Genomic DNA, 19,684 nt, shown 5'->3' with positions numbered 1-19,684 from the left:
TGCATTCATTGGCTATATGTATTGGCTAAATGTAGGCTAGGCTGTCCATGAGCATACCCACAGATATACCCACAAAATTGAATAAAATTAAATCAATCATACATACATGCATACATCCATACATACATATAGTAACTGTTGCTCCAAATCTTTTTATTTCTTCCGCCATCAGGTTATTAAATTCGAACAGCAGCAACTATAAATCACATGATTTCATGATAAAGTATTTATGGTATGAATGTATGCAAGCCAAACTACAGAGCAAAACCACACTCTGATTGAACCAATCACACAGTGCAGTGACAGTAATTAGTGTAATTAAATAGCATTCTTTGGACCTGCAACTTATCTAACAGAGAGAGGAATTATATATGGTATTACTTTATCACACATTTACATGAGCAGCTGGACAGCATTTAGGTCATAGCCTACAGAAAAACTCAACAGGAGCACAGTCTGGCCTAAGTAAATTCCCCCCATGCAGCTCTGATATGTCTAAAAGTTAACATTACAGTAACTTTTGTTCGACAGAGGACAAATGGAAGACGATAATATATCAGTCGCTTTTTACTTGCTAATACCAAGGCCCTGGAATCACACCTGTGCTTTAGTTGCTATGTCAAAATGTCTGCTGTGAAAAATGTCTATATTGTACTACAAAACTATTCTTTGTCTGATTTCTCTGCCTTCTGTAAGTACAGTATTTAGGGAATCACATATGAGCCAACAACAATGTGCTTGATCTCTGTTCCCTATGCTGAACTGGCACTCAGCCCGCCGTGTCTTTTATCCCAAAACTCCCCACTTATATCTCCCTTTTATCATTCTCATCCTCATTTATCCATTAGCTCTCTTTTTCCATGTCCTGCAAATCTGCTTCCTTTTAACCCCATATGCCTCCTTTCTCCTCCTCCTCCGCTCCCACCTTCTTCTCATTTCTAGCCACGTCTGTCTAGAAGTGGGTCACAGACTACAGCTGTGCTAAAAGCCTAGTCTGTGAAGAGGAGCTTCTCTAAATAAAACACTATATGATGAGTGAGCTCGGGGGAGGGGGGTGCCTCATCATACATACATAAATCTAACAAAGATGGAGAAAAGAGAGGAAGGTGTTCAAGAGATGGAGAGATGACGTATATGCAGCTTGATTGGTTAAGTGGGTCTCTGGCCTCATTGACTCCATAAAGATAGGAAGGCATTTCTGCTTGCACACATGAAAACTTTTAAAGCACAAAGAAATCTTTAGATACAAGTGCTTGTCACATTGGTCATGGTGAGGTTTTTCATGTGATATGTATGTCTGTACTTTTGATCTTTATGAAACTGAAAGAGCATAACTGAAGCTGTTGGTTTCAGTTGAACATGCTGTTGCTATAGCAACATCTACTGGCACAGTTCAACAGCTAGCAGTTGGTTAAACTGACAGTTACGTCCACCATTTTGTCAGATCTGTGAACAAGCCAATATTGATCTGCTCCTCAAAAAGCCCTTTTTGAAACATTATGTGTAGGGGCTCTTTGTTCATTATAGCTGGTTTGTAATTGTTGATTTTTGATTAGTTTACTGCTAACCAGGCTAGCCATTATCTGAGCTTATGCAGGCTAATATGTTGCTAATACAACATTCTAAGTAACTGTTATGTTACTGTTGTATGTATTTTATGCATACTATATGTTGACTAGATGAATTACTAGTACTTCTGTGACCTTCTTTGACTGGTGATACAGCGATAATTGGCCTATATGTTTGCAAATGCACTTGCATTGTTACTCTAGCAGGTTGGCTAATAATTAATTAGTACAGTCCCACTGACATTTGTGATGCTCTGTCTTTTCCTCTGGCGCCACCATGAACTTGACATTTGTGGTTCAATGTGAAATATTTTGACAAATATTGGCTGGATTGCTGTGAAATTGTCTACAGATTACAGGATCCCTAGAAGTGATAGTGAGTTTTTACCTACATTAAAGACTATTTATAAATTCAGTATACCGTAGCAAGGCTTTTTAAAGTCTGCAGCAAGGTCTGGATCCTGGCAATTATCACGTCTTATTACATTACATAGTAATACATTTTCTTATGTTGGAGATAAGCTAGTGTAATTGAACACCTGGATCAGTACTCTATCTAGCAGTCACATCATTTGTGCCCATGATTGAGGCTCTGGTTACATGGAAACCGTGCCATTTCTCCCACAAAGTCAAACCACTATGCTGTCTGTGTACTGTTAGATAGGGTTGGGGGATCTTCTCTCTCTCTCGTCTAATCATGGCTGCTTGAGATCACCGATTGGCGATCTGATCGACAGGGGGCAGTGTTAAGTTGCAGCATGCCAGTGAAATGCCAGCAAGGAAGAAAAAGGCTTATTAGCTTTAAGAGAAACCACCAGAAACATCTATAAATGCACAGTGCAATGTTTCCCACAGAATTACCGTGTAAATCTGGTGCCGCGCACGGGTTGGGGGTGCAATTGATTTTGAACAGCAGCTATGTACAGCGTGCTAACCTGGACAACCCAGCTGTATTCTAACGTTAACATAGCTATACTTATTAGCTAGGCTCCTTGCATGCTTGCTTATAACGTATTTGAAGGTGGGTCTCCAACACTGACAGCGTTGTGTTAAGAAATAGACTGGATTCTTAAGAGTTAACTTGAATGCTTTAGTTTTTATATAAACACACGGCTCCGTTTCCATTTGTGAGAGAAAGGGAGTGAGCAAGCGGAGGGGCTGAGCGAATCTATGCACTGCGGGCAGCTCCACAATGGATTCTAATTTTACTTTAATAGTATATGTGGCGGTCAGCGTTGACATTGAGGCGTGTGGTGTTGCCACAAATAAATCAGTGAATGGGAAACACTCCAGTGGGGTGCAGATTCTAGAGACTTTTCATCTCTAGAATCTTAGATCTGATAGTGTGTTAATTAAAATCGCCTTAATATTGACACATGAAAAACCAATCACTGATCATCCCTTCAATCATCGATAGCCAATCCAATCGCCAAATGGAACAAGCCTACTCTTAGATTAATTTTATTACAGGCTGCTGAATCTGCAAAACATTTGTCACATTAGGGACAATGTATTATCTTTTATTTAAGTGCATTTAACTGGCATTGTTCTGGACCTCTGACCTTATGAGCATCCATATGTGAACCTTTAATAAAAAAAGTATCCCTAGTTTATAGCTATAGCAATGGTGCAAAATTTGCTCCAATAAAACATGTAGGATGCATTACAAGCACCAACAGGCAGTAACACAGAGAAGATGTAATATTGTGAAAAAGTGGTTATCACTGAGTGACACTTTCGCAGCTCAGGTACAGAGCCACCTGCTTTCACATCAGTTTTCATACAGTATGCTAGAACCTGTTATGTGTTCTTTATATATTGTATGATATCATTTTTATGTAGCTCTTGAACACTGCTATACTGACTTTTCCATAGTGCAGTGCTGAACTGACTGTCCCTTTTGAAAATAGTGCATGAAAAGAGACCAATGCAAAAGAAAAAAAAAATACAATAATTGCATTTAAAATCTTGCTGCTTAAAAAAAAATTAACACATTGTTGTATTGCAACCTAAAAGGCTTCCACTCGTGCTGAAATATGATATGGCTAAAAAAAACAGAGCAGTTTTCATTCTGAGGCAATAGGGACACCATGTGGAAAGCATGTGCATTCCAATTAAAATGAGGCTCCATATGTTGAACGAGCCAGGAGTGAAATGTCAGGGCACATGAGAGAGGTCGTCAAAGATAATTTAATCTGAGGGCCAGGTACAACAGAGTCTGTGGAGACCTGTTCACTCTGCTGATCCGCAGATGAGAAGCAGCTTTAGATCATAATGCTCAATTTGGACCAGAAGCTGCAGGGATATACATACTGTCTGTGACACATAGTGAAGACCTCATGGTGGCCGTGTGAGTAATAATTAGAAAAGACGTCGATTTATGAGGGATCTATAAATCTGTACCCAGGAGATTTTGATGTTAAACGACCACTGACGGAGCCAGCTTGAAATGCCAAGCGGAAAGTTCTGCAGTTTAATGAAGAAATCCTCAAAAGTTCACTTACACAGATGATGGCATTTACAAAACACTTTATGCCATCTGATACGTTTGATAAGATGGTACCGATCGTCTTTGATTTTCAACTGAACGGAACAGAATCAGCCACATTATTTAGAAGTTTCAACTACAAGATCATTAACTAATACAATATTTTATACTGCACAATAAACAGTATATTTCACAAATGTATTTGTTTATTATTTTATAGGGTTTTTTGGACAGTAGCAATTGCATGTAAAAACAAGAATTCATTTTGAATAGCAATTATCTGTTGTTGCTCTTAGCAGCATATAAACACATTTTTTAATTTTCATGCCCCTGCAATACATTTACAAAACCTGAGTGTCAGTACGGATCTCAATACAAATTGCTTGAACTAATATATAGATGGATACATTATGCACCCCTATCACAAACACCCTGTCTGCGCCTAATAACCATGGCCTGTTTCCGCAGCACATTCATTCATGAAAGCTTTCTGTGTCAGTAGTGGAAAAGCACCGGAGCAATCCAATTAGCACAATTAAAGAGACGCAATGAAAAGAAACTAGGACTACATGTAACAACCTCAGGGATTAGAGACCAGCCAAACCCATGTGACCTGGGTCATGGTGAGAAGGAGCTGTCGTAGGTGCTGAAAACTGTGTCACAGCTACAAGTACAATTTTATTTTTTTCTGTCATGCACCAAATACAAATTCTTTATATGTGAAAACCTACTTGGCAATGAACCTAATTCTGACATGATCTAAGGTGATCTTCAAATTTCTTCTTTTTTTTTTGCCCAAAAACCCAAGAATATTCCATATAAATTGATATAAAATACAGTCCATGTTTAAAATGGAGATAAGGAGCAAATTGTGAGATTTGAGAAGCTTGAACCAGAGGATGTTTAGCAAATTTTTGCATATTAAACAGCTAAAATGATTTATCTCTTATCAAAATGGTTGTCTATGTCTGTCTATTCTGTGTTAATATGGGGAATATCATCCAATGTTTTCTTCCCGTTTACCTCCCTATATGTAGTAGGACATACTACAGTATTTACAATATATAAACACACACACACAACAGAAACACCTGCGAGAATAAAGACGTGGGGTTTAACATTGATATAAACATTTTTGATAGAAATGTCTAATGCTGTTGACTAAATGAGGACAGACAACTTATAATTTCAATATAGCATATATTAACAACTACGTCACTATAATGTAGGTGCATCATCTAAAATTAAATAAGAATTAAAGTCTTTAATGACAAACTTGGCTGAGACCTTTAATAGGAAACCTTTTTAGTGAAGTCACAGAATGTTAACTTGAACTTTTAGGTTAGGTTTGATTGTATAATTGTCCCGTACTGTTTTTTAATCAGCTGTTCTCAGCCTGGATCTTTGATTGATCCTCTCAGTCTCTCTACAGCTCTACTCTTATCTCATCTAAGGGAACAAACAGTAAATGTTCATAAAAATACAGTAAGTCCTGGATAATAATAAAGTCAACACTGACTCATTCTCGTAGCTCGACCAGTATCAATTACAGACCATAATCAATGGGGGGGAAAAAAAACAACTAGCTGCCAAACACTAGTCTGCTTCACCTCATGTGCACCTTGATCCTTTCTGTCTGCTAAGACTGTGATATTTCTTTTGGTTAACAAAACCACTTTTGTAAACATTTGCCTTGCTTTGTGCAATATTTCATCTTTTTTGGGATACTGACTAAAGTGCAGAATGTTTAGAGAGCATATTAGAGGAGTAAAGAGCTTTCATTTTGGATGTGATGAATATGAAGTGAAAGGGGATTCAAGCTAAGGCGTGAGGAAACGACCCTCATTGCTGACTGCGTACCTCTCTGTGTGATCACCGTTTATGCCCTTTCCTAATTTTAAAGGAGTTTAATTAGAGTCGTCTATGTTTGCAAGCTTCTGTCTCATAAACAACATTCATTCAATGTGGGAGAACGGCAGGGTGATCTAATAGTATTACAGTAGAGAAGTCTTAGCTGAAATAGATCACCACGTAGTCCACTGCAGTCATGGCTTAACTATAATTTTAATCCCATTGACGCAGTAGGAGACCAGGCTATTTGGAGGAATTAGATGAGGAGCCCGGGAAGGTTATAAAAGGAAGGTATCGGGTTGGACTCAGACAGAAGCTCTAAGACGTATTGGTCAGACACTTCCTGCTGAAGCTCCAGCAGACCCAACGATTAACCTCCCAGAGACCAGCTTGTGGACTTCCTTACGTCCAAGCAACATCCACACCGATGGAGCCCATGGCCCAGACAGTGATCGCCACTGCAGCCTTCAACAGAGAAGCTTTCCCCAGGAGAGCCCCGAGATTAACCCCCAGAGGAGCGTCGTCTCATTTTGTGGGGAGCTCGATTATGATCCTGTCCTCGTTTGCAGTCTCCACTTTAGCTATGAACTGCGGAAAGAGAATCCAAGAGTCTAGACACAAACCCAACGAGAACTAGCAACGGTGGACAGATGGATATGCCTTTATTTTTTTTTAGTTAACCTTTGTTAAGCCAATGCAGTATTTATTTTTCTAATGAAACGACGGACATCCCTTCCTAGCCAGCTGCCTTTTGTGTTCCCCTGGCAGAATGTCATGTGTGACGGTTCCTGTGTGTTCAAGGGTTAGCCTGGAGAGTCAGATGAGGATGAAGCAACACAGAACAACAACAGGAGAACACTGGTGACATTTCTGAGAAGACAAGTGTTGAGCAACCCTCTCAAGATTAATCTATGTGATGTTGGGTTCATATAGATTACACTGTGGTGTTTTAAAGAGGGGAACAGTATGTAGTAGTACCATCAAACCTCATCCTCCTTTTTACCTCATACTTAGCGAGTAGTCTCAGCGTGTGAAATGTAAAACTGAAGATAATAGAAAATAAAGAAATCCTGAAGAGTTTTAGTTTAAAGTGCTGGTACAGGGACAGTTATGGTTAATCAAATGTAAATCTTTAGTCAGTTTATTTATTTATATAAGAACATAATGAAAGCTAAAAAGTAGAATAAACAAACCTTTATTTAAAAGAAAAGCAAGAGAAATCTGTCAAGTACTGAAAGCTGGCATTGAAAGCTTACTCAGACTATTAGTCTTCTTAAATTATCCATTGATTAGACAGTTTCTGATTTGAATCAAAATTTAAGACTGTATTTTATTTAGTCAACAATCTGACAACTTTGTTTTCTTTTGTTAAATGAAAAAAAAAAAAAGGTTTTGTAGTAACACATATTCCTCGTTTTGGTATCAGGTAGGGCTGAACAATTTTGAAAAAATTATCTAATTGCGATCATTTTGACTGATATTGCAATTGCAATATGATTTATATTACTAGGGGGAATGATCATTATTCTCATTTTCACTGAAACACATTAAAATTAATTATGGCGTAATTTTTACAGGGATCTGTCCCAAAACAAAGATATTTAAGGTCAGTAGAATATGATGTGTAGGCCAGGACGTCTCTGTAGTGTGACAATATTTAATTTAAAACAGTATTCTGACACACAAATCACTAAAAATATTGCGCCTTCTGCAATTTGAAACTTGCAGCAGGCCATACTGTGTTTTTAATTAATTGTTCAGCCCTACTATCAGGTTTCATTCTATACATAACAGATAAATTATAAGCCATAGTCTTACTACTGTAACCTAAAAAATATGAGATACAGGACAAGAGACTATGATTTCAGGGTACGTGGAACATGCTGAGTTGTTTTCATTCTGCAGTTGTCATATTATGGTGGTTATTTAGCATTTGTCCATGTCAGTCATCAGATTATGTTTGTATTGGGACCCTTAAACGTTCATGTGGAACACCGCCAACGCTTTTCCAACCTCTGGTGTGTTTTATCATATTGCCACCAGAGGGCTGTATTGGCATTAAAGACATTTCTCAACAAAGCCTGTTTGCTTCTTTCACGTGTATGGTGTAGAATTACAAAAGAAAAGTAAAACGAAAGTTTTAAACATTACTTTTATGTATTAAAAACAGATACAAACAGAACAAATACAGATAGAGGTTCTTTTAAGTCTGCAGCGGTGATAAAAACATCACATATCGGCACATCACATCTCTGCCGAAGACTGATCTTTTTGGGCCGTATATGAAAATCTCACAAAGAGCTTATAGTTCCCTGTATGTGCGTGCATGTCCTCTACACTTCACAGTGTGTCGAGGCTCTTCAGCCTCCGCTCAGAGAAGAAGCGGTGTGTTTGGTGGGTCGGGTTTTGGTCGTTACCTCCAGCTGATGCACTGAAGAATGACAACATGGACTTGTTGTTCTGCCGCTGCGCCGCTTTCTCCCCGTCCTCCTCGTCATCATCCCTGAGGACAGATTTAATAAAACAAGTCTGATTTTTACACTGTGGTTAGCGCTCGTCTCTTAAAGTCAAGTGATTTATGCAAACATTAAGCTTGAAATGTAAATCAAAAGGGGTTTTCTTGTGTTTTTTGGCTTCTTTGGAAATAAACTGGAAACTATGTTACTGCTTTTAGAAAAGACTTTGCCTAACTCTTGGTGACAAATGGCTGACAGTCCTTCTCTCAGAGCAGAAAAACAGATACTGTAAATCATGTTTCAATGGTATTCTTCTTTAACTCGACATTCAAGTTCAAAGTGCTTCACAATCAAGTTTGAAGGTTCTTTACCAGTGGACAATCACACCCTTGCTGTCCATCAGGGTTTGGGCAGTGCTCCAGCTAAATCGAACAAACTGAGGGTAACCGAACACTGGGTCCAGGTACTTCAGCAGCCACGCTTTAGTTTTGGGGTCTGAAAACACAAGGGGAAAAATATCTGTCTCAGTATCATTATCTACATGCACCGATATCCACCTGGGCTTGATTAGGTCATGTTACCAGTGCACTCAGATGTTGATATTATTCAAAATATGTAAAAGTATTTCACAAACATAGATGTCATTATGGTTGGATTATAATTGCTGTTGATTGTTTCTGTTACCGTTGGGGTATCCTGAGCCGTAGTCTGTATCCACCTCTCCCAGGTCCTCAGCAAAGTTCCAGCCCTTTACAACACGATCCCTGGCCACCTAAAAATCAGCAAATAGCTTCAGAAAAAACAAAAACAAAAAAACAACACTGGTAGGGTTTGGAAGTTTCAAGGGGAAAAAAGGAAGACAAGCGCACATATCCACACATTCCCCACTGCCTTAGAGACCGGCAGCCTGTACTCAGCAGACTAAAGAAACTCACAATCAACTCCCCTTTTGTTCTGAAGATGACCTGTTCAGATGCAAAAGAAATGATTCTGACATATCAGCTCATTAATTGCTAATAGTGGTGTAACGGATCATAGTTGATCCATGATCCGCGGATTCATTGCTAAGTTTAATCATAGTGTGACAAACCCACCCATGTTCTCTCTCTCACAAGCTACTGCACGCATATGCACGCACAGAAACTCGAGACCCTGCTTGTGGAAACATGAGCAATCTGTCCAGACATTTATCAAAAAGCCATACACAGGCAGACAAATGCGGTGTTTTCGACTGCCTAGCTGGTGGTTCATCTCTTGTTGCCCCGTCTTCATCAGGTATGTATGCTAGCAGAACAGAATAATCCACGCACAGAGTTAATGAAATTATGCAAACAGGGGTTCATGATAAAAATGAACTATTAGCCAGCTGACTGTTTATCTATGGTTAGTTTATAAATTCAATCACCCATTTAAAATGTTGCTCTATACAACTGCATTTTCTTTTGCAGTAAATAACTGTTTATTTCGCTTGTTTTACTTTTCAGAAAATAAAGCCATGTTAATTCTGTTCTTTATTTTTTTTGTTCTTTTAAAAAAAAAAAAAAAAAAAAAAAAAAAAATGACATAAAGAACCCATAAGAATACTGTTAAAGTACCAGATCAATAAGCAGTATCAGTAAGACTTACCCATCCCTAAGGATAACAGAGCCATTCAAATTCAACTCTTGATGATTTCGCCAGGCATTTTGCACTTGGAGTGAATTTTAGACCATGCTTACAACACTCAATAAATAAATATTTAAGACCTTCCCAAATAGACCTGAAAGCTATTTAATACTTTAAGGCATTTTATTTGTAAATATGAATTTAACACTTTTTTTTTTTTTTTTTTTTTTAAATAAAAGGGACCCACAGCCACCCTGCTTTTCTTTACCTAAAGGCAAAGACGAGCAAGAACGGCAAAAGAAAGAGTTTCAGTTGGCCAGTGGTTACTAACCTTTGCACAGATACTGGCTGCACTGACGATGGGGAAGAGGGAGTCAGCCTTTGGCCTCACAGTCACCTCAATACCAGGGAAGCGCTTCGAGAGTTTCTCCTCATACTTCTCTGCTGGGCCGACTGTGTCAACAAATACCTGCAGAAAACCAGGGAGGTGGTGCAGGGCAGGCCAAGTACGACAGGAAAGAGAAAGACGAATGAGTGAAAATGAGAATATGCTGTATAAGGTTGAATGTTTCTGTCTTAAATCAGTTGCATGTATTAAATCACAACACTGTACAACACATGAAGAGCACACAATCCACAGGGCCTGTAAAACTATAACAAAAAAATAAACTGTTTAATAACCAGTATGGCTACATCCTGATCAAAATGCAACGCTCTTAAAGTAAGTCTCAAATACAATAAAGCTGCTTTCAAATAGCTGATTTGTTATCTTAGCTGATATTTTACTTTATGTGCAGTGAATCTAGAATACATGGAAGTTTCACTTTTTCACAATATTCTAATTTTTGAGATGCACCTATAAATCCGTAGAGATTAAATGGTGTGAAATGACACGGAAAAAGCAAACTACTTGACACATTGGCATGTTATTCATACAACATTTGGTGATACCAGGCACGGTGGAGATCTGCACACTTGTAGTTTCATTTTGACTCTCTAATGCTTAACATGTTGCATGTGTTACTAAGTTATCGGCCGGACCTGACCCAGAATTCACACAGAAACACCAAGTCCCAACCTAAAACCCGGTTTGTGTGGGTCTGCCTAAAGACCCTGTTCTGACTGAATATAAAGAGTATCCATCTTCCACTGAAAGGCACTCTGTATGGATAGAAATAGCTATATAAAAAGGCATAGATTGTGTATACTGTAGGTACAACAGAAAATATGACACTGATAATAACAGAAGCATTAGGTGTGCACCTTCATATTTAAATGAATCATTTGCTTACATACCTCTCTGAGTTGTACTCCACTGTCCAAGGCAAACTGTACTAGACCAATTGCTGTATCGTGCGAGAGGGCATTCAGGTTGTATTTTGTCCTAACAAAAGCAGACATTTTATTAGTTTGTGAATGTAAAAGACAGTTTATGTGGAAAAAAAGAGAACAAGTCTCTGTCTGCATGATGCCATATGTGCCAGATACCTCTGCAACATGCTTGTAGAGATTGTGTTTGGTGAGAGAATCTGTAGAGCCCAGCCTACATAACTTCTGGCTTCATCCAGTTTTTGGAAAAGATTCTCTCTTTCTGCTTCCGTTAGAGTCTTTGAATCTGATAAGGGAGAGACAAAATACATTAATTTGTTTTCTAATGTAAGAAGACTGAGTATAAAGGGTTTATTATTATTCAATTTGCAGATTGAAGTACAACCACTTGAACAAAGGAAAAGATAAAATAATTCACATTTTTTAGGTTCTTCACTAAGACAGCAGTGAGGATGAGTTCAAAGCATCACACTGAGAGAGACCGTGCAACATCCTTCTGACCTGCCATCTGCAGAGATGTAGACAAAAAGCATTACCTGCCACTTTTGAGTCCTTCAGCTCCTGCTTTTTGGAAACTGGACAAAAACATATTCCATACACCATGGGCCCTGGATCACAAAACACGAACACTGTAAGTATGTGAGCCCTAAAACAAAGGGCACTGCTCATTCATCTCCACCATGACTTATGCATGACTGCAACAGTAGATGTATTTTTTCCATAATGAACTAACAGCATACCCAGCACAGGCCCCCTTCCTGCCTCGTCAATGCCCAAACAGCAGTCCTCAGTCCTGCAGACATCAGGGATCTGAGAAGCCAGTCGGCAGCTGACCGAGTTGTCTATTTCAAAGGAGCTCAGGTCCATGACAGCCGGCTGAGAGGACAAATTAAACATGTATCGTATCACGTTCAAGTCTTACTCAATGTGCAGTTCTATCTTTGGCCCCGAAATGAGGCGTTTCGAGGCTCACCAAGTTATAAATCCTGACAACCTGCCATGACATGACAGGCACACAGAGATGTTAGCTAACATTAATTAGCTCATGACATAACTCAAACTTTAGCTGAACGCTACACGTAATTCAGGCTGCAGCGAGAACACATTCTAGTATCATATATCATAATGAATCTAACTGTTACCTGTTTAGACGGCGAAGGGACTCTTAAAAACTTTCGTGTTGTGTTTCTGTCCGCTCCGGATTTGGCGCCCCTAGAAAGACGTCACGGGTTCTTCTTGTTCTGCTTCTTTCTCCTTTGCCGCTTCCGCTTCTTCTTTAGTGTTTATTGGCGTTGATAAACCAGGTCAGGGGTGCATTACCGCCACCAACTGGACTGCAGTATCAGACAAGAGAGGATGTGGGGAAAAAACAAACAACAAACAAACAAAAAAAATTCTACTAGAACTTGTTCGACTGTTGATTGGCTACAGTGTGCATTTTTTAGTCTAGTGAATGTATGATTGAGACCTGTATGACCTATTCTCTTCCCTTTGTTTCCAGCCCTCTGAACACCAACCTGTTTTTGTAAAGCCTAGAGATGTCTTCCAGTTTCATTATCATTCCAGTGCTCCTGTCAGTGATTGTGCAAATGTCCTAATGCATGTCTTAGCTTCAGCTTTGCTCAATTCAAGTTTGTAGGTCTACATACTTAAGTGTTCATTATAAGGACTGTTTCTTTGATGAAATCTGTTCTAAATGATGATCTGCCAGATCTTATGCTCCTTAGGGCTGAAAAGCTGTCAGGTGCAATGCTTATTTCCTCCTCCTCTATCCACTGCAGGGTCAATAATATTGCCAGCTACTGTATATACTGACAAATGGTCTGATACCTTTTTTTGCCTTTGCACCACCAATCCACACAAAATTTGTCTCATCATGTTCCCAGCAGTCTGTTAAAAAACTATTGCCAGGATGAGTGTCATATTGCCCCTGAAGATTGCCCCAGTGTGCCAGCATAAACTCCAGTCTTCATCTCCTTCATATCCTCCTTCTTCTTCTTCTTCTACAGCTCCTTGTATGAGTAACGTTTAGGTGCATAATCACCAGGTCTGCAGTCTAACCAGGAAATTTACATCTCAACTGCATCCTGTTAGTAAGGATGAGTAAAAATAGTAATCCCACAATACTACACAAAATAGCAGTAAAAGTACATAAGTGTTCACAGCAAAATATTCTTAAAGTATCAAAAGTACTGATTATACAAATTTGCCCCTTTCAGGGGTGTTATTCTATACATGATATTATTGCATTGCTGTTAGTGATGCATTGAGGTGTAACCACAACGTTAAAATTGCATCTGGTCGAAAGGGAGCTATTTCTAATTTTTGGTGATTAGATAAATCTACAACATCACATTTTTTAAGATGCTCTTATGTTTTGTGTGTAAATCTTAATCTACAAAGTATCTCACAACTACAGCTGTCAAATAGAAATAGTAAAATGTAGAGTAGTAAAAGTTCAGCAAAATGTAACTAATACTCATATATATAATAAAATGTTTACCTAAGTACATCGATTGAGTAAATGTACTTATTTTATATTGTATTTATCTATGGGACAGATCATATTAATCCACTTCCATATAGGTTAAATGGTCCTGTACCTGCAGAGATGAAAAGCGTGCCGTGTTGGCTAAAACTGGACACATTTGATGCTTTGCACAGTCAGTAAGGTGGCACTGAAAATAGATAAGAACAGAAATGTACTCTCTTGCAACAAATAGTACAATGCTGTGGTGTATTTTAATGCTTTTTTGCATCCTTATTGACTTCTACTGTTTCCCCTGATTCAATATCCCCAGATTTCCTGGTTGATTTCGGCCTAAAGCTGGAACCACAGCAGTTGAAGGGTTGTCCTGTTTGATATTTTCATATTTAACTAGTGTTTTTTTTTCCTACCCCATTATCTCTTTTAGTATTTGTTTATCACCTGATTGGTTGAATTAATTAGTTATTAATATCATTATTTTGTTTGTGTAATTTATGGTGAAAAGCTTCCCCCAGGTTTAGACTGCTCTGTTAATAGCCTACCTTCCATTTCCCCGTTAAATTTTGAATATTGTCACCTGTTTTTCTTTTTGTGTAAGATCCCCACGTCTATCATCATCTTTGTTTTTCAACTCCAACAACCACCATGGCAGAACAATGAACTTGACATTTTGATTCTGGGTTTGAACAGCAGCTGAATGTGGAGGCAGGGAGGGAGCCTCAGGTGGAGAGGAGAGGGCAGCGTGAAAGGAAAGCCATGTACAAAAGTCCAAGTGTATGCCAGTTACTGAGCTGAAATTGGCCTTGCCTCTGGCTCTTTACACCCACCCCTTCTCTCTCTTTCTGTCCCTCTCCCTCGCTGAATGGCTTTCTTTGTCTTTCTCAGTAACACGCAGTCCCCAGCCGATTAAATGTGGGGAATTAGTAGTCAATTTTAGCCTGCCACACATACAAACACACTAAACAGCTTAGGTTGGTGGGGCACTGATTGTGTTGTTATTACAGTTCACACGTCAGCAGCGTGTTTTTAATTTATTTCTCTTCACCCTTAATTTACTAACTGCTCCATGTGTTATCACTGAACCATCGCTGCTGCATAAAATAGCGCTCTTACACAGGATTTTTTTTTATTTTTTATAAATAAATTGATTTAATAGATGATGACAATAATATTTCAACATTGCTTTTCATGTATGGAAGCAAAATACTCAAGTGAATGTATAGCAAACACTTTACAAAACTATCCAGAATTATACAAAATGGAAGAAGCAAAGGTGTGACACACATTGCATTATTACTTACATAAAAATAATAACTACATGGTAAGAGGGTCAGTATAAAATGGTAAAGTATGCATCACGTGATAAAAGTGAAGCCTGTGGTAATGACCATTATTCACATTGCTGAAGAGGAAGAGGGCTATTTGGGCACAATATAGGGGAAAAAACTGTAAAGACAAAAACATGCTTGTGGCCCACATGCAGTGCAGAACAGTCGTACATGTGATTCTAATCCTTAAGTAGGACCCAAAGCTGGCCAATTATCTGAAGAGATTTGGTTGAGACTTTGTACTTATACATTTTAAGTCAGTTTTTTGATAAATCAAAAGTGAATCAGCCAAATGTTAGGCACTTAAAAAGCAAGAAAGAAGACTGAAGCGGATGCTTACTGCTCTAAATGTTTTGAATACCTTCAGCATTATTTTATCAGGTATCCAGAGTCGTATTTCTCCTTTGCTATTGGCACAAAAATGATTAGAGTTGAGGTAAGTGTCCACGACTGAGCGGTAAGCTGAAATACATCTTTCAGAGCTCTCTTTTCCCTCTCTTTTTCCCATTTTTCCCCTTAAATGCTTAATTCTTCAGTTCAGGACAGAAACACGGAGTGTTCTATGTACACAGAAAAAAACAAAGTTGCAGCTATCCATTTCTGGCCATGAAGAAACAACCCCAGGGAACATCTTACTGAAACAAAAACATGCTTTTCCCAAAGCAGTGGTGCAGATGTATTAGTGTAATATCAAATCAGTCACAATAAAGTTACAAACTAGGATATCAACAACGACAATAAACTTACTACTCATATAAAATAACACAATAACATCAAAAACATCTGCTTTAGTTTGGTTAATAAAATCTGATTATGTCTGTCTAAACCCATCGTTTTCTGGGTCAAATCAAAGTCATACATCAGCGCAGCGTCTGTTCACACTCAAGTTTTCACACTTTCTGTTCCATCCCAAGTTATAAATGTATGTTGGCACACGTTTGTTAAAGTTTATTTAATTCTTGATTGGCGGTTGACCCATGATTCACACTTTATATTGTGTGAGTTTGTGGCTGTCTTTTTTTTTTTAACTGTGTAAGGCCCCGTGGATGCGTCTTGCATTATATTGGCTAAAAAAGTAAAAACCTCTAATATAACATCAATATGGCACGGGCACACGCACACACACACGTATACAGAATCACACGCTCACACAGATCCACTCACACGCTTCCCATATTTCCCTCTGCTCAGCTGGTCTCCCTCAAGGTCTTGTGAGTGTGGTGTAAACAGGCTGCTCCCAATGTGTGGGGCTGTGAGAGGGGGCCACGCTGGAGGGGTCTCCTATGGTAGTGTAAAGAGGCCTCTGTGTAGGACCCATGTAGGAGAAGGCTGAGTACAGCCCCGGGGCCTGGCTGGAGTGGGCATAGTAAGCCCCGGGGGCCTGGTGCTCTCCGTACTCAAATTGAGCCCTGGAGGCCAGCGAGGGGAAAGCAGAGCCATAATGAGGGAGGCTGAGAGGGGTGTAGGTGACGTGGGAGCCTGAGGAGGGAGAGGACGAGGCCTCGGCGTAGTGGCTCCCGGACGCAGACTCGCTCTTGATCTGGGCCTTGGAGGGGTCGGAGGAAGATGGAGAGACCTGAGGCTGCTGCTGCTGTTTGGAGAGCCAGGCGGAGTGCCCGCTTGCAGCAGCCAGGGCGTAGGCGTAAGACGAGGCCGAAGATCCGGCTGCCGTGGCCCCAGGTGCACTCTGCGGGTGGCCGTTTGGAGGAAGGTACTGGTCAAACTCGTTTACGTCAAACGGCTCGATGTTGGACATCACGTCGTTACTAATCTCGCCGATGTCCATGGTGCCAAAGTCGATGTGGGGTTTAGCGCTTGATGATGAACCACCAGACGCCCCTTCAGCTCCCACCCCAAGGGCTCCCCTGGACCCCCCTGATCCTCCGGCCGCTCCTGCTGCTGACTCCCTCTTGGCATCTGACAGTTTTCCAGACTGGAGTTCTGTCTTTGGGGTGGTGGGGGGTGTGGGTGGGCTGTGACCCTGACCTGGAGGAGAGAAGAGAAGGGACAACATGCAGGTGAACATTGACTTCAGGTTTTGACACCTTTTAGTTTTATTTTGATTGAGGAGTTGTGGGTTGTTTTTATATTCCCTTCTTTCATAGAGGTCTAAATATCTCTTGAAACTGCAAAATTAAAATGTGTCCAGACTCAGCACCTGTGAACCACCTACCAGCAGGATGGTGGTGGTGATGGTGGTGGTGGTGCAGGTCACCCAGGGGGGACCCAGCCCCACCATTGTGCTCCAGGTGCAGGGTCTTGTAGTGTGACTGGGAGTGGCTGGCCTCCCCTTCCCCCTGGCTATCTGACTCGCTGGCAGGCGCTAGTTTGCCGTTTTTGCGTCTCCGGGGCTGGTACTTGTACTCCGGATAGTCCTTCTTGTGCTGTTTCCTCAGCCTCTCCGCCTCCTCGATGAATGGCCTCTTGTCGTTCTCGTTCAGCAACCTGGGTACATAAAAACAAGGAGCAGTTTTAGTCTTATGAGGCGTCTGAGTTAATGTGAAAGTATTTTTTGTCGCATTTTTTGTCGCATTCAGTCTCGCGCGTAACGGACAAATACAGGAAAAGACTTGGGCAAAACTCGCAATTTAGGCTGGTATAAATCTAGTTTTAGTACACATTATATAATAGGCTATACACTATATTAAATGAACACAACAAAAACACCAAGTTGCTTTCTATTTCTAGGTGTTTCCCTTGTTTTAAATCACCATTTTGAACTTATAGCCTAATTTGCCCACTTTTACATTTGAGTTCAGCATCTAGGCTACACCCCCACTTCACGCACAGACAGGAAATGTGCCACTGTATGGCCACACTGTTCTTTTCTGGGACCCCATACAAACCTCCACAGTTTGCCCAAGGTCTTGCTGAGCTCCGCGTTGTGCAGGTGGGGGTACTGGTCGGCCAGTTTCCTCCTCGCCGCTTGTGCCCACACCATGAAGGCGTTCATGGGCCTCTTTACGTGGGGCTTAGCTTTGTTCCCGTTGTTTACGCGCACCGGCATCGGCACAAGTGTCCAGTCATATCCGTCCAGCACCTGGCTGACCGCCTCCCTGATGCCGATCGGGAAGCGATCTTCCTCTTCCTCTGATTTGGCTCCGGACATGCCTCCATCCTCCGCGCTTCCATCCCCGACACAGAGCGCGGACACCTGCTGCGACGGCCCGGTCAGAGGTGAGCCCTGGCCGGGTGGCGCCCCGGGTTGAGTCGGTGACAGTGAGTGACCGTCGTCTGACCCTCCGGGACTCAGTTCCGCCTCGGACAGGCTGTGGTCCTCGCCGGACATTTTGTTTAACTTTCAACTAATGGCAAGACAACCCTCGAATGCAAAATTTGTTTTTAGAGAGAGTCCAAACTGTTCAGAGTAATTAAATTGTTTTAATTGAATAAGACGTCTGGAGTCTACGACGATCCCGGTTACTGGTGACTCTTCTCAGGCAAAGCCATACTGCTGCGTAAAAGTGTCCAAATCCTTTCCACCGCTGGCTGGAATTCAGCAAAAGCAGTTACACCTAAAATCGTATCAAGTACAATAGAAACGATTCAGTACGAATCAAGTCCACAAATGGGTAAAATTATAATTTTAGTTGTGGCCAGGTTTAATTCAAGCAGGTTAATAGATTTAGCTAAATGTGACCAAACAGAGATGTAGATGTAGATGTAGTTAGCCGACAAAACTACATCTCTAGTCAATAATGATAATAATAATAATAATAATAATATATAATTATAATAATAGGCCTACTTTTGGTGGAAAGAAACTAATATAAAAAAATATTCTGCATTCAATCTTTCAGTAACAAAATTTATGAGAATACAACTGGCACATAAATACTGATATGAAATATTCCTTTTTATCTTATAAATGTAGTTTTTTTTTAAATTACATAACTTACCAGTTTAGGTGTCCAGTGGTTCAACATGGGAGTGTGTGTGGCTGACTGTAGAGCCGATGAATGGCTGCTCTGTGTGGCAACACCGGAGCTTAAAGAGCGCCTTGTGAGACGGACTGGAAGAAAAAAAAAGTGATTGAAAGTGGAAAACATTCCCAGAGAGGCAGCATTCCAGCACACAGTGAGCCCCGCCCACTCGGCACCATGTCGCGCTCCGATTGGCCCTCTAATTATCCCGCTGCTCTCGGATTGGACGGGAGCAATGCACTGTTAAGGCCGGTCTGTCCATCAGTGCAACATTTCCAACAGAGAAGAGGTGAGATTTTACATTCGGAGTGGCTTAAATGACTCTACAGTGAGCCCATTTAGAGGCAGGAGAAGGCAGGCTTTGTTGGAAGTGTTGACATGTTGTATCAAACAAATAAACAGCCAAGAGGAGAGTTATTGCCTGGTGTGGTCACGTTCCTTATATGTAAAAAAAAAACAAACAAACAAAAAAAATCACCCCTGAATTGTAAAGTTCAGCTCTGATTTGACAGGATTCAGTGTAACGCGGGAAAGAAAGGATGCAATATTGATTTAGAGACTTGCAAAACTTATCAGAGATAAAAGTTATGTGAGTAAAAGCTGGATCTTATTGTAGCCTACAGAAAATCCATTAAAAAAAATGATAAT

The 19,684-nt window shown here is 40.3% G+C and overlaps 2 protein-coding genes across 2 annotated transcripts; both read right to left on the bottom strand.

The window, feature by feature from the left end:
* Window positions 1-7,210: 7,210 nt before the first annotated feature.
* On the bottom strand, window positions 7,211-12,583 carry rnaseh2a (ribonuclease H2, subunit A). The gene is made up of 9 exons (XM_038713650.1): window positions 12,440-12,583; window positions 12,038-12,173; window positions 11,834-11,905; window positions 11,457-11,583; window positions 11,265-11,352; window positions 10,300-10,437; window positions 9,048-9,135; window positions 8,735-8,858; window positions 7,211-8,410 (listed from the first exon to the last, which is right to left on the bottom strand). Exons 2-9 carry the CDS (start codon window positions 12,162-12,164, stop codon window positions 8,248-8,250), a joined length of 927 nt encoding a protein of 308 aa, XP_038569578.1. The 5' UTR covers window positions 12,165-12,173; window positions 12,440-12,583; the 3' UTR covers window positions 7,211-8,247.
* Window positions 12,584-16,120: 3,537 nt separating this feature from the next.
* Window positions 16,121-19,161, bottom strand: LOC119899180 (transcription factor Sox-10-like). The gene is made up of 4 exons (XM_038713649.1): window positions 19,013-19,161; window positions 17,960-18,628; window positions 17,287-17,558; window positions 16,121-17,099 (listed from the first exon to the last, which is right to left on the bottom strand). The coding sequence occupies exons 2-4, from the start codon at window positions 18,400-18,402 to the stop codon at window positions 16,315-16,317; spliced, it is 1,500 nt and encodes a 499-aa protein (XP_038569577.1). The 5' UTR covers window positions 18,403-18,628; window positions 19,013-19,161; the 3' UTR covers window positions 16,121-16,314.
* Window positions 19,162-19,684: the final 523 nt, after the last annotated feature.

Source organism: Micropterus salmoides, unplaced genomic scaffold, assembly GCF_014851395.1.
Source record: "Micropterus salmoides isolate LMB-PRFRI ecotype aquatic unplaced genomic scaffold, ASM1485139v1 Ms_hic_scaffold_12, whole genome shotgun sequence".
NCBI lineage: Eukaryota > Metazoa > Chordata > Actinopteri > Centrarchiformes > Centrarchidae > Micropterus > Micropterus salmoides.
The sequence above is the reverse complement of the archived record's forward strand: the minus strand, read 5'-3'. Positions and strand labels throughout refer to the sequence as shown.

Excerpts from the sequence above, each read along its gene's own strand:
- rnaseh2a (XM_038713650.1), bottom strand. The coding sequence starts at position 12,164 with ATGGACCTGAGCTCCTTTGAAATAGACAACTCGGTCAGCTGCCGACTG. Across the intron at positions 11,353-11,456 it reads TCTACAAGCATGTTGCAGAG|GACAAAATACAACCTGAATG; the intron begins GTATCTGGCACA and ends TGCTTTTGTTAG. Across the intron at positions 10,438-11,264 it reads GTGGAGTACAACTCAGAGAG|GTATTTGTTGACACAGTCGG; the intron begins GTATGTAAGCAA and ends GGTTTTCTGCAG.
- LOC119899180 (XM_038713649.1), bottom strand. The coding sequence starts at position 18,402 with ATGTCCGGCGAGGACCACAGCCTGTCCGAGGCGGAACTGAGTCCCGGA. Across the intron at positions 17,559-17,959 it reads ACCTTGGGCAAACTGTGGAG|GTTGCTGAACGAGAACGACA; the intron begins GTTTGTATGGGG and ends TTATGTACCCAG. Across the intron at positions 17,100-17,286 it reads TCACCACCACCATCCTGCTG|GTCAGGGTCACAGCCCACCC; the intron begins GTAGGTGGTTCA and ends TCTCTCCTCCAG.